Raw genomic sequence first — 14,382 nt, 5'->3', positions numbered from 1 at the left:
GTAATATACTGGGAAGTTATATATAATTTAAATAAAGTAAAAATACAATTAACAGTAACATAAAAAAGAGGGTAAGATTTTTAGGTATACTGAATAAAGAAACTCACATCAATATCGTCAATATTAATTTTTTTAAATTCCTTCTTCATCGAGGACACGCCATCCTTCATAGCAGAGATGGTTGCATGTGTATCTTTTAGTGTTTGTGTTGCATAGTTTGCTTGCTCCATATTAAATGATTGGGATCTCAAGTTTTCCAATTGTTGCTCATACCTGAAATTTATATTTTTGTCTTTAATATATTAATTAGAAATTACTTTAAACTGATATTAGTAAATTTTCATTAAGTGCAGACTTAAAGTTTATTATATAATAAGTGGTTTCTTAAGATTTTATATTATTATTTTTAATAAAGTTATTATTGAGCCCATAAAACATACATTTTCTTTTGCTTCAATACCCTCATAGCCTTTTGTTTGACAGAATTTTTAGAAGGACCTTCTCTCATTTTAGCCATTTGATCTTTGTATTTTCTTAGCTCAGCATCTAGTTTTTGGACTTTTTGTTCTATATTATCAGCTCGTGCATCAACCTAAAATTTTAATGAAAGTTTCTATAAATTTCGCATCGAAAAACTATGATGAATCATGAGCTTTAATGATACTTACACTGCTTATGCAGTCTGTTATACTGGGCCCTGGGGTTTTTGGCTTTCCTCGACCAAATAATCTATTCATTTTGGAGCTTTTAAGTATATTTCTTGAATGATTTTAAATTATTATGTTCGTATAAGACGTTTTATAAATTGTAGAATCCCCAACAAGAACCAAGATTATCAATTCATAACAAAATTTGACATTTACTAAGAACATTCTGTCATTATTATTATACTGAAGTCGGCAGAAGTCTAAAACTAAACTGCCTACATTATTATAAAATAAAGAAAAACAATATCAAATATAACAAATACGCGAAACCTAAAAGTAATGGAAAATATTTAACACTGGTTTTTTGTGTTCTAGTTGTTTATATCAGTAAAATTGTTATTCACAATATTTTATGTAACAATAAATTGCTATTGCTACAAGAAAATCTTAAACAGTAACAGAAGTCCAAAATATTAACATTTACATGTTCACTTAGAATTTAAGCAACATAAAAAATTAAGGATTTTATGTTATAGCTTAAGAATATCCGTATTATACATGATACTCTAATAATATTGGTTTTTTGCAATTTTTATTGTTTTCTATTATTTTTTATTTTAAAATCCTTTTTGTTTTTGTTTCAGTTCATTTGAAAATATATGCAAAAGCTTATTTTAAATGGATAAATATATTTTTATTTATTTTATGAATAAAAAATACATATTCTATTCTGAACTTTGTCTTTAAAATAAAATATCGAAACTCAACTTTACTTTACTGGTTGCTTTTCGTATTTACAATTTTAATGTTGTTTAAGAGAAACCTAGTTTTGTTCCTTTCAGAAAAAGTTATATATAATATAATATAACATTATATACGTTCTGTCAAACTAATTCAAAACTAATAGTAGAAGTTGCACAAAATGTTTTGCAAGTCCATGTTTGATAAACACTCGTATTCACGATATTTATTACTGTATAAATATTTATCGGCGTATGAAAAAAGTTACAGGTGCCATCTCTTTATTATTTTATGTGGTAAATGTGCAGAGGTTTTCTATAACCTATTTTTTTTTAATTATTTTAAAATTTTAATTGTTTTAAAATTTATAATATTATTATTATATGTGTGTATCGCTTCCAGTTTTAAGACTATATTATTTTGTATTATTGAAATCAAAATTAATTTAATTGTTATATAAAAAGGTTATTAATTTTTTTATGTCTGTATTCAATACTTTTATAGATTTATTATGCAAACTAATATAGACATTAGAAATTAATTGTCAATATTTTTAGCGAAAAATATTGATAGAAGCTATCGTAAAAGTAATATAAAAAAGATATAACTAAATTGCATCTAAATAATTTTAATGTCATAGTTACATAGAACATAATAATTAATTAATTAATTAACATAATATTACAACATATTAAAATGAAATTAATGTATTTTTTGCAAATTGTACCTCTAGACATTTTAATTAGCTTCTTAATACTGGCCTTCATAGTAATATAATCATTTTGTGTGTAAATATGAAGATTTTACAAAATTGTAAATAAGACAGTTACCAATTACATGGACTTATAGGTTTATTTTTAACGCACTTAAAAATAGTATTTGCAGTATAATAATTTAAAATATTTTAATATAAGCAAAATCTGCAATTTTAATTATTTTAAATTTTAGCCTATATAATGAAAAAAAAAAAGATTCAGAAATTTGATTTCAACTTCTAAAATGTTAAATAATGGATCTTAAAAAAAGTTTTATAAATAAATATTTTATCTTCAGGTTGGACTCAAACAATATATTGTCAAATTTAAATAGGATAATGACTAGGAATTTAGCATTGACTAAGGTTTGTTTATCATATATAAGTAGGTAAATAACTAATTATTTTAGTTGTAAATTGGTCTGGTTAAAAGATTAAGATATAATACTTTAATTTCTTTATAGGTGTCAGAAAATCATAGCGGTTTATCAAATAATATCATAAAATGCTGGAAATGGAATGTAAATAAAATACTTAATGTACAGGAAAATAAGAAATATGCAATATTAATACTGAATTGTAGAATAACACAGAAGAAAGACATCATTAAACAATTTTGGAATGAAGGTAAGTCTTTATTCAACTCAAATTTTGTTGTATTACTATTAATATAGTAAAATGCTTATATTTAATTATTAGCTACATTTTTATATTGAAGGTGATGGGTTGTATGTTTGTTTACTTAAGTTTTGATACAAATATTAAAGAATGGTTTAATTGATTCACCCATGATATCATTTATTTGAAATCTAAATTAGTTGGTATGTAGTTGTGTCAATAAAATCCATCAGTTATATTAAGGTCATTTACTCTTTGTGTTGGATTGACTCAAATATTTGTATGTCGGTATAGTTTTAAAAACATTTTTGTTCTTATCTTGATTGTTAAACCATTAGAAAAATAAATGGCATATATTTTATTTCTCATTTAATTCTAATGAGCATGAAAAAGAAATCATAATTGGTTCCTACAATGTTAAATCAAGCTTGAAATTTTGCTCTTGGTACTGCACACATATCATATATATTATAAAGTGCATAATATCAATATTATTATTTGTTTTTATTAAGTCATATAAACTTCAGCTTTGTCATTCAAATCTTTATCATACATGACCTTTATATTATTTTAATAAAATTTATCAGTAACACTTTTTTTGATATTCGATTTACCAAGGACAAGTATAGGATGTATTTTAATATATGACGCAATTTATCAACTTTTTTAAACTATTAAAACATTTAATTATTTAAATTTACATTTATATTTATATATAAAAACTTTTTTAATGGCATACTTACTTATATTATAAAGTAAAGTTAAATGTGGTCATTGTATTTTAGTTCTCATTTACTATGATGATTTTTTTTTAAAGGATTCCATTCCATTATGATTATAAAATTTTTATTTTGTCATGATAATGATATGATTTTGATTTAATAATTTGTTAAATTATACTATAATAGAGTTTTACAATTTATAGTATTTATGTATAATATTATTAGTAGTATTTTAATTCTACTCCAGCATCATTGAGAATAACTGTTGATGGTGGAACCTCACATTGGGATAAGTTTTTGAATCATTTATCACACGATGAACAAAAATCAATGAAATGCCCCGATCTTGTGACTGGAGACTTTGATTCTATAAGTGAAGAGATGTTGCAGAAATATAAAGACAAACATTGTAAGGTAAATAAGGTAAACTGATAGTGTATGTCGTTATGTAAATTGTTATATATATATATATATATATAGAAAATATCAATCCACAATCAATGACTGTCTAACTGCATATTGCAGTGGTAATATGTCTAACTCACAATACTTAAGTCTTAATATATATTGCTTACAAAATAATTTATCATTTCAAATTTAAAGCAAAAAAAGAATGTGAAAAAATATTTATCAGACAAACAAAAAAATATGCAACGTAACATGTGCTAGATTTTTTAGCATAATAATAGTAATAGTATGTCTTATAGGCTAAGTTATGTTTATTGTTTGATACATAATAGTTTATAAAATATTGAATGTTAAAATAAATAAGGTTCATTTTTTAAAGAAAAATTAGTTGTCACTAGGAGGTGTACCTTCATATTTTTTTCTCACTTCGCTAGACAAAAACCTCTCCGTGAAAGTTGAGTGAAGCGACCTCAGGGTTTCGATACGGAACCGTTTTTTTTAAACTTGGGTTTCGTTTTCCGACCCTAAAATTGAAATTAATGGTAATATCAATTTTTTTTTTTATAAATCCACCCCAAATAACTGGGCTATCGAACAAAAACATTGACTATGTCGGACATTCGGTTGCCGAGATGATCTCCGTGGATGAATGACCTGAGTCGCCAATAAAGCATTCAACTCCCTTCACTCAATAACATAATATTTTTTATATCATATTAGTTTAATCACCTGGTTAATGAATCTTTTTGACATTTTCCTACTTGAACCCTACTGAGATTTGATATTTTTAATTCTGATTTATTTATCAAACATTTATATTCCATTTTTTCAGATAATAAGCACACCTGATCAGGATTTCACAGATTTTACAAAGGCTATCATAGAATTGAATAATTACTGTGAAGAGAATAAAGTACAGGTTAGAAATGCTGTAAAGTTACTTAACTTTTGTCATAGATGTTTACTAGTTGGTTATATAGTTCCAGGAAAAGTACGAAACTTATTTAAACATACATATATTATAATAGAAATTACTTAATTAAAATTTGTACCCTATATATAAAACTATATGATTGCCTCGATGTTAGCATAGCAATATGATCTCAATTCTGGTCTGGTATCAGGAATCTTGGAGTACACACAGTCAGGTATCAGATTCACAAAGTCAGCATTCAGCAACGTCACTCGTTATATATTATTTTATCCATACAACAGTTGTGCCCCGGCGATCTTTTCTTTTAATTTTTCATGTTTTTTCTCACGTAACAAGTTTGGTTATTTCTTTATCAATCATTCAGAAAGTAATGACAGGGTTTGATGTTTAATACCGATAGTTGATAATAGATGGCGCGGAGTATAAAAGTTTACTATAAAATAATTTTAGTGTATGTTTATCCATCAGGATTTAAATTAGTCATGCTATTATGTGTGTAATTATTATGTATGTATGTATGTTAGAATAATTGTCATACTGAATTTATATATAACTATAAATAAGTTGCTATTAAGCATTCCCGATAAATGTACATCATTTTTGTATTTGATGAATTCTACATTGTTTAATATATCTGATTACAATGGGAAACAAGAAAAATTCCTGGGTATTAAATTATCATTCTTAATAAATGTACACTGTTATTTCATGCTAAGGAATTTAACATCAAATAACTTCTTCTATTACGGTGAGAAAATATAATAAAGAATATTATTTGTAAATAACAAGTTTAGCGTTTTTGTTAAATGTAGGTACATTACTTCTTTCGATGGAAATCTATATCAGTTATTTTCTATGGGAACGGGTTCATGTAACTTGTGTTTATGACTCAATACTGTACCTCCACATCTTTTATACCACCCAAAGTACATAAGGCGACTTTATCGCTTATGTGCAATTTCTTCTATGTTACCTTATGGACTATGACCTATTGAAGATGTAATAATATATTGCTTGTGAGCATTTTTATATATAAAAAAATAATTCACATAGCATTTATAAGTAGAGGAACAAAATTTCATATACCAAAAATAAATATCATCATATATGATATTAAGTAATAATTTAGAATATTTCAGATGGACTATGCCCTTGTGATGGCTCAGAATTCAGGTCGCCTTGATCAAATACTGGGAAACATTCAAACACTGCATCTTATTAAGGAAAACAGGTTACTGCATCCGCAGACTAGAGTGTACATGTTGTCAGATGACTCTATATCCTGGCTTCTACATCCCGGAGACCACATCATAGAAATTCCGCTTGCAAGTAGGAATGGCAATGCATGGTGTTCGCTAATACCAGTAGGAGAGCCATGTATAAGTGTCACAACCAGTGGACTTAAATGGAACTTAGGTAACTATAAGCAACAAGATTATATTATTCTTATTCTTATGATGGTTTGGTTTAGGATTTACCCTAGGAGCATTAATATAATAAATAAATTGGAAGAATATGTCATATGTATATATTATTCTGATAGTTCTCGTTCTTCTGAATGCAAATGACAGTCAACTGGAAGTTTGGCATGCATTGAATAATATTGTTACAAAAACTTAAACTAGTTTGAAATGTATATAAAAAATTATGAATACATTACTACGCAAAATTCTATGAAAGATGCGTCTGTGGTCTGAGGCGTCGTCGACCTCAAAAGGATCGACTGATTTTGATGCGGTTTTATTTCATATTAAACCAGTTTCCTTGAGGTGGTTCGTGGCTATGTTTGGTTAATATCGATCCAGCAGTCACAAGAGTACTTTTCCAAATTTGTGTAAGGCTTTATTGCCAATAATAACTTCTTAAATGTCATTATAATCGTTAAATGCCAATTAATGCGAGCGGGTTTTTTAAAATTCAATATAAGTTTGTATGAAGTATCTATGAAATATTATTAATTTATATTTAATGAAAAATAATTTATATGTTTAGCGGAAAAATATGACGTTACCTGTAAATATTCACATTTCCTAACCTTAAAACGAATAAAAATAAGAAAATGTAAATAAACAAAATGATAACAACATAAATATCATATATGACGGCGCAGCTAATGACATTTGACGTTCTAAGTGTTTGACGTCGGCAACAGGATGACAATTTTGAAGGCTGTCATTCTAGCGGAACGTTGACAAGGGGGTAGCGGGGGGCGGCCATCGGCACTTGTCGCATGAGCGGCCGCCCGCGCACCACGCTCACGACGAATCGCTAGTTACCGACGCAATCCTTATTCTTTTATGTTCTAATTATCCTTTGACTGATTATTTATGCTATTAGGAAGTTTATTAAGTTGTTATTTTGAGAATCGAGAATTGTTAAGTGTAATTAAATAACTTTCAATTATTGTGAGACTTTTTGTTAATACCCACATAATATAAGATGGATAATAATGTGGGTAGTTGTGATATGGACAATCCTGACGTTATATCAGAAGTGGGATCGAACGAACATCAATCGGAAAACATAAAATCTGCGGATGGCCCCGCGGCGACAAGACTGCTCTCGAATATGGAGTATATGTTATCCCGTATTATGGCAATGTCACAACCATCTACCGCTGGGAATACTGTTAAACTAATTGAATTTGATCCTAACGATCCAGAGGCTGACGTTGAAGGTTGGTGTAATGTCACCGAAATCATAGTGCAAGAAAAGCGTCTTGAGGGTGTGGAATTGCTTATAGCACTTACCAAAGCGCTTAAGGGTCACGCTGCGACTTTCTTAACCAAAATAAACCTCCAAGAGCTAAAATGGAGTACTGTTAAAGATACTTTGTTAGCAAGATTCGCTAAGCCTATATTCATACAAGACCATTTCGATGATATTTTAAAATTTCAAATTGGTTCTAAAGAAACCGCGCCAGAGTCAGCACTGCGTTTATGGAACTTGATCGAGCGCATACCAAAAGTTGAATTCCCTGAGGAAGTTATTACAGGATTCGTAATATCGGTGTTATGTCAAAAAGACTATGTTATACGAAGAGAATTGACTACACATGTGATTGCTACTCGCGCTCAATTATTTCGGGTTCTAGGTGGTATATCACTGAAGCGACGGTCAGATGTTAATAATGGAAATCAAGAGCCTGACGTAAAGCGGTCACGGATTGACTCGAAATTTCCTGGAAAATGCCATTGGTGTGGAGTGTCTGGTCATAGACAAGCTGACTGTAGAAAGCGAAAGGAAGATATCAACACTGCGAAGATCCAGGATCAATCAAGCTCTACTTCTACACGTGGTCAAGACAATCTAACTGTTTGCTGTTACACGTGTGGGAAGCGTGGTCATGTTTCTACTGCCTGCCCAGAAAAGAAGATGAAGGACGGAATTGAACGAAGGGAAGTCAACCTATGTGGACATCGGCTTTCGGGATCTACCTTAGAGACATCCACTGGTGAGAGATTTCCATTTTTATTTGATAGTGGATCGTCCTGTTCCCTTTTGACTGAGAGTATCCGCGACCGGTTCCCGGGTATTGTACGCAATAATACTGTATAACCTCACTGATAAGCCTCTCATCTATATGGACGATGTTTTGTGTTATTCCCCTAATATTCCGCAGGGTTTAGAGCGTCTGGATAAAGCGTTGAATGCCCTAACTTCAGCAGGTTTTTCATTTAATCCTCAAAAGTGTAAGTTTATGAAACAAAAAATAGAGTATCTTGGTTATTCTTTGCAGTCTGGCGAAATTAGACCCAATTCCCGTAAAATTCAGGCATAAGTCGAGGCACCCTCACCAAGTACAGCTTCACAAGTTCGTCAATTTCTCGGGTTAGCATCATATTTTAGAAAATTTATATCCGGTTTTACTAATATTGTTGGACCGTTGTACCCATTAACCAAAATAAAAGGACCTATTAATTGGACTGCCAGATATGAAGAAATTCGTAGAAATATAATCAAAATTCTAACATCGGAACCAGTTCTAACGATTTTTCATCCAGAATTGCCTGTAGAGTTGCATACCGATGCCAGCGCTGAGGGCTACGGGGCAATATTGATACAGAGGAAAGATAACCTACCTCACGTCGTAGAGTACTTTAGCCGGCGTACATCCGAGGTCGAATCTCGCTACCACTCATACGAATTAGAGACCATGGCTGTTGTACGGGCTGTGGAACACTTTCGTCATTATTTGTATGGTCGACGTTTTGTAGTTTACACAGATTGCAATTCACTTAAAGCATCGAAATCCAAGGTCGATCTAACGCCTCGCGTGCACCGTTGGTGGGCGTTCCTACAAGCCTACGACTTTGATATTGTCTACCGAGAGGGTCGTAGCATGGAACATGCCGACTATTTTTCCCGCAATATTCAGCCGGACGCAGTCGCGTCTTCATCAAAAACACCAACTATCAAAAGTGTTCAGTTTATTGAGTTACATCAAGGATGGTTATCGGTTGAACAACAACGCGACAGCGAAATCCAAGACTTGATCACTAAGCATGGCAGCAACGAATTGCCGGACTCCGTAGCACAAACGTACGATGTTAGGGACGGTATTTTATATAGGAAAATTGAGCGAAACAAAACTACTTCTTGGTTACCGGTTGTTCCACGTTCCCTAATTTGGACACTTATTAACCACGTCCATAACGAAATCCAACACCTTGGCAGCGACAAAACCTTAGACAAACTATACGAGCAATACTGGTTTCCGCAAATGTCAAAATGCGTACGTAAATTTATTGAGTCATGCATAGTTTGTAAAGCATCCAAGGGACCGTCGGGCGCACGACCCATTCGGTTACATTCGATTCCGAAACTATCTACGCCCTGGCACACCATTCACATTGATTTTACCGGGAAACTTAGTGGAAAAAGCGATAGAAAAGAGTATTGTTCGGTAATAATAGACGCGTTTACAAAATATATCCTGCTAGAACACACACTGTCGTTAAATGCTAACAGCGCAGTGCAAGCCCTATCAAGAGCTGTGTGCCTTTTTGGGGCTCCTAAGCGCATTATTGCTGACCAGGGTAGATGTTATGCTAGTAGTGAATTTAGGAACTTTTGTAATAACTATAAAATAGATCTGCATTTTATAGCAACTGGCATAAGTAGGGCAAACGGACAAGTCGAGCGCGTTATGCGAACATTAAAAACCTTGCTTACAATAGTAGAGAACGATCCAAATAAAACATGGCGCGATGAATTAGGCAATATACAATTAGCACTTAATAGCACAAAATCGGCTGTTACTAAATACTCACCTACGGAACTCATGTTTGGCATACGTGCAAACTCTTTAGGAATGTCTAAGATATCATCATATTCCGATGACAACAATATTCAATTAGATTTAGAATGTGTTCGAAAAAATGCCTCGGATAATATTGAAAAGGCAGCGGCAGCGGATACTCTAAGATTTAATCGTGGTCGCGCCAACATTATACCATTTACTCAGGGAGATTATGTTTTTATTAAGAATTGTGAAAGAAATCAAACCAAGTTAGATAGGAAGTTTAAGGGTCCGTTCGTTATAAACTCCGTATTGGAAAATGACCGGTATGAACTAAAAAGTATTAGTGGTTCGCATCGCACTTATAAATACGCACACGAGTTTTTGCGTGCAGTACCTAAGGGACACGCCGGGTTACTAGAAATCACTACCAGTCTATTGAATGATAACGAGGCCGAGACGGCGGCTGAAGATGCACAGCATTCACAAATCAATAGTTATGTTGAGTCACCGCCAAATCAAAATGATAGAAGCGATAACTTAGATATTAGAGATGAAATAGTGGGTGCAGACTCCGACACTGCCTCGGCTAATTCTGCAACCCTAACTGCTGGTTCGGATACGCTTAGTATGTACTCCGATCCCGAAACGTTAGATGTACAATGTGAAGTCGAAACTTATAGTCAACCAGATGGTTCATAACTAATAGGTGTGTATGTGTTGCTATAATATGCTTTTATCTTGAGAAAGTTTGAATGGTACAGAACGAAAGGACAAGCTTGTCCAGTCAGAATCGTGTGTATGACATGATGGCTTGAAAGACGTCATCCGGTCCTTTACGTGGAAAGGTCGAAGGGATACGTGCTTCCGAAGCTTCTTTAGTTGGTCGAAGTATAGTGTCGTCCGGTCCAGGTAGCTGGTCGAAGGGACACACTCATCTTGTTTTGAGTCGGTCAAAGGGACAGTGTCGTCCGGTCCAGGTAGCTGGTCGAAGGGACACACTCATCTTGTTTTGAGTCGGTCAAAGGGACAGTGTCGTCCGGTCCATGCTATTGAGGCTGGTCGAAGGGACACACTTATCCAGTCCGAATTATGTGTACGAAATAATGGCTTGAGAGGCGTTATCCGGTCCTTTACGTGAAAAGGTCGAAGGGATACGTGCTCTCAAAGCTTCTTTTGTTGTGCTCGTTTGATGCTGTGCTTTTTGTCAGGTTGGACGAGCAGACGATTATTGATACTGCCTGTTTCAGAACCACGATAGATTTACGCCCGAGGACGGTCGAATGTCAGTCCGGCCGTGACGGCGCAGCTAATGACATTTGACGTTCTAAGTGTTTGACGTCGGCAACAGGATGACAATTTTGAAGGCTGTCATTCTAGCGGAACGTTGACAAGGGGGTAGCGGGGGGCGGCCATCGGCACTTGTCGCATGAGCGGCCGCCCGCGCACCACGCTCACGACGAATCGCTAGTTACCGACGCAATCCTTATTCTTTTATGTTCTAATTATCCTTTGACTGATTATTTATGCTATTAGGAAGTTTATTAAGTTGTTATTTTGAGAATCGAGAATTGTTAAGTGTAATTAAATAACTTTCAATTATTGTGAGACTTTTTGTTAATACCCACATAATATAAGATGGATAATAATGTGGGTAGTTGTGATATGGACAATCCTGACGTTATATATATAATACCTTACTCTCTTCCTCTCTCTCTCTCGATATTTCATACTCGATCTCTCCCCGCTCCCGTTCCATTGCACTGTGCGTTATACGACTTTCGCTCTATCTCACTCTCAATCTTTCTCACTTGCTGGCTGTGTAGGTCACACTCTTTTGCTCTTTCTCACTTGCCTGCTCCATACTTTTAAGCATGTCAAAGCGCTTCATGTTTCGTTTGACCTTTCTCGCTCTTTCTCAAACCGTCTCAACACTATCTCCCTCTAGAAGAAATTTATCCTACTTATCGGCGCAACAATATTATTATTACTGCATTCCATCCCTAAAAATTTTGCCCTCATGCACGCAAACAAATTTTACTTCTAAAATTCTACATAGGACGTTTGTTTTCTAATTTCAAGCTCGAGAAAGCCGATAATGTTGTCATTGTGTCTCGTTAGAAAAATATTACTTACGTAAATAACAAAAAAAAACATGCTAATAAATTTAAATTTAGGTCTCCTATAAGCCAAACGGTTTAAGGAATAAAAAGTTAAAATAAATGAAGGAGAATAGAATACATTGCCTTGTTTAAAACCAGGTTAGGATCCAAGGACGTGTTCTAATTGGATGGTCTACCTAGGATTCGATATTATCAAATATTTCTTTTACATTTGTAAATTTCTCGTTGAACGTTAAAAAAATATGAAACGCTTGGTTTGTGGGTAGCTTCAGAAAGAAAAACTTAGTTGTACTCTTTTATTATTAGTTTTCCGAGGTCGATCGTGATCTATGCGTTGTTGGTACAAATTATTGTTTATTAGACATTCGCTATTAAATTCTTACGCAAATGCTAAAAAATGTAGGTACTTTATACTGTAGCATTTGTCATATAATCATTTCGTTATCTTATGCAGTTAAAATATTTTTTTTATTATATATATACATATATATATATAGGTATTTTCAGAGCTTTTATCACCCAATATCATAAACCTTACCTTAAATCTCACTTTCCCATTAAATTAATACAATGACTTCATACGCTTCATTAATATCGATAGCAACAAATAGGAAAATAATTATCACCGTAAAGTATTGATTAAAACTAGAGGTTCTACTATTTCATTAAATTAAATTATAACTTTATAATAATAACCTTTTATTCCAGTTATTAATATTCTCTATCCTTTCATTGCATATCTGTTTTGTGGACGTGCATAAAAACTAATTTGCCATCTTGCGTGTTCCGCCATGTTGATTCTAGAATTACGTCACATTTAATCACTCATTGTCATATAAACTACTGCCTAACTAGAATGTAATAATTGTTTTAATTATATTACTGAATCGTTTTTAATGTTTCAGATAATCAAAAATTGAATTTTGGTGGTCTTATAAGCACATCGAACACATTCGACGGATCCGACCAGGTTAAAGTTAAATGTAGTCACACGTTGTTGTGGTCTATGGAAATACCAACTCTGATGTAGATTATGTAAATAGAGTATATACAATTTTTTTAAGAATTTATAGTTTAGTTTTAGTCATATAATGATTGAAAAATTAATTCTTACATTTTAATTCATAACGCTATTAAAAAGTCGCTAAAAGACATTTTTTCCCGCTCTTTTGTAAAAGTGACAACTGTGTAGTTTAAAAAATACTGTCAAATATTTTTTTGTAACACATAAAAAAAAATATTAATAGAATTTTCTTCACGTCTTGTCGGGAAAGCATTACTATTTGCTATTGTATTACGGGTTAAAGTTAATTTCACTGAAGTGTTAAATACATTGTTCCTATATTTCAACTTTTCAACTCAACGTTTTTGTGATTGACTAGTTTGATTTGGTTTAAAGTGTAGTAATAAGAACAGTCGGCTATAAATCTATTAATGGGTACTTTATTTGCTCGGCGAATGGCATTTCGAATTTATAACTAACTATTTGCTACAATTGCCAGTTTTAACGTCAATAGTGAACAGCATGCCTATCATGAGTTTACATCGTCTACTTACGGAGCGTTACAAGTTTTTCAATAGTTAATATTTTCACGTACTATGAACCTGTGTAAATATTTAATTTATAGTGAAACCGGCTAAGCTACATGCAGGCTTGTGCCAAGCATGCAGACCTCATTAGGGTTGTTACATATGCAGAACGAAGTAAATATATTATATAATAAATATGACACCAGTTACAATATTATTGATATTAGTTTCTTAATATGAGAAGGATTTTTATTGACAGTGAGTATTGAATTTATAAATACTAGAAACATGACAACCCTATAAATAAGCATTATTTACAAAAATATCAGAATAAAACAATGCTCTGTGTTAGTGATATTTTATTACTTGTAACTGATTTATACTGTAATTGTTTTATTTGTTCTTTCAAATGTTATATTGTACAATGAGCAATATCATAAAATCTAAAGGTTTAATAGAAAGAATAAAATGTTTCTTGCCAATGATTTAGATTTATGAATTATGTGGTTATATTGATAAAAGAATAAATTTTCCACTACACTAGAATTGTATAAGATTATTCCTATGATGTTAAAGAAATTATAAAACTGTATTGTAGTTTCATTTTATAATAAACATTGTGTGTATTAAAGGTCTGTGATACAAGTATTGATTGCAAAATGT

General features: G+C 32.2%; 2 protein-coding genes across 4 annotated transcripts in view; one reads left to right on the top strand and one right to left on the bottom strand.

The window, feature by feature from the left end:
• Positions 1-864, bottom strand: part of LOC116766919 (charged multivesicular body protein 5) — a 4,147-nt gene extending 3,283 nt beyond the window's left edge. Inside the window, exons 1-3 of the mRNA XM_032657063.2 lie at positions 669-864; positions 441-592; positions 108-273 (exon numbers count right to left, since the gene is read on the bottom strand). Coding sequence (XP_032512954.1) covers positions 108-273; positions 441-592; positions 669-737 — 387 coding nt within the window. The 5' untranslated portion in view covers positions 738-864. The remainder of the gene's footprint in view (positions 1-107; positions 274-440; positions 593-668) is intronic.
• A 639-nt stretch (positions 865-1,503) lies between these two features.
• Positions 1,504-14,311, top strand: LOC116766938 (thiamin pyrophosphokinase 1). 3 transcript variants are annotated; one of them, XM_032657086.2, is made up of 7 exons: positions 1,504-1,658; positions 2,442-2,508; positions 2,607-2,769; positions 3,730-3,896; positions 4,723-4,809; positions 5,964-6,240; positions 13,095-14,311. In XM_032657086.2, exons 1-7 carry the CDS (start codon positions 1,570-1,572, stop codon positions 13,217-13,219), a joined length of 975 nt encoding a protein of 324 aa, XP_032512977.2. In that variant the 5' UTR covers positions 1,504-1,569; the 3' UTR covers positions 13,220-14,311. The 3 variants fall into 3 exon arrangements, with proteins under 3 accessions (XP_032512977.2, XP_032512976.2, XP_032512978.2); XM_032657085.2 differs by having other exon boundaries at positions 3,730-3,905; XM_032657087.2 differs by having other exon boundaries at positions 1,560-1,684; positions 3,730-3,905.
• The last annotated feature ends 71 nt before the right edge of the window (positions 14,312-14,382 follow it).

The sequence above is a fragment of the Danaus plexippus genome, chromosome 10 (assembly GCF_018135715.1).
Source record: "Danaus plexippus chromosome 10, MEX_DaPlex, whole genome shotgun sequence".
Lineage (NCBI taxonomy): Eukaryota > Metazoa > Arthropoda > Insecta > Lepidoptera > Nymphalidae > Danaus > Danaus plexippus.
The sequence above is the reverse complement of the archived record's forward strand: the minus strand, read 5'-3'. Positions and strand labels throughout refer to the sequence as shown.

What these genes read in the sequence shown, in the direction of transcription:
- LOC116766938 (XM_032657085.2), top strand. Translation starts at nt 1,570, where the DNA reads ATGTTTTGCAAGTCCATGTTTGATAAACACTCGTATTCACGATATTTA. An exon ending in GCGTATGAAAAAAGTTACAG is followed by an intron (nt 1,659 to 2,441) that starts GTGCCATCTCTT and finishes TTTTATCTTCAG; the next exon opens with GTTGGACTCAAACAATATAT. An exon ending in GTGAAGAGAATAAAGTACAG is followed by an intron (nt 4,810 to 5,963) that starts GTTAGAAATGCT and finishes AGAATATTTCAG; the next exon opens with ATGGACTATGCCCTTGTGAT.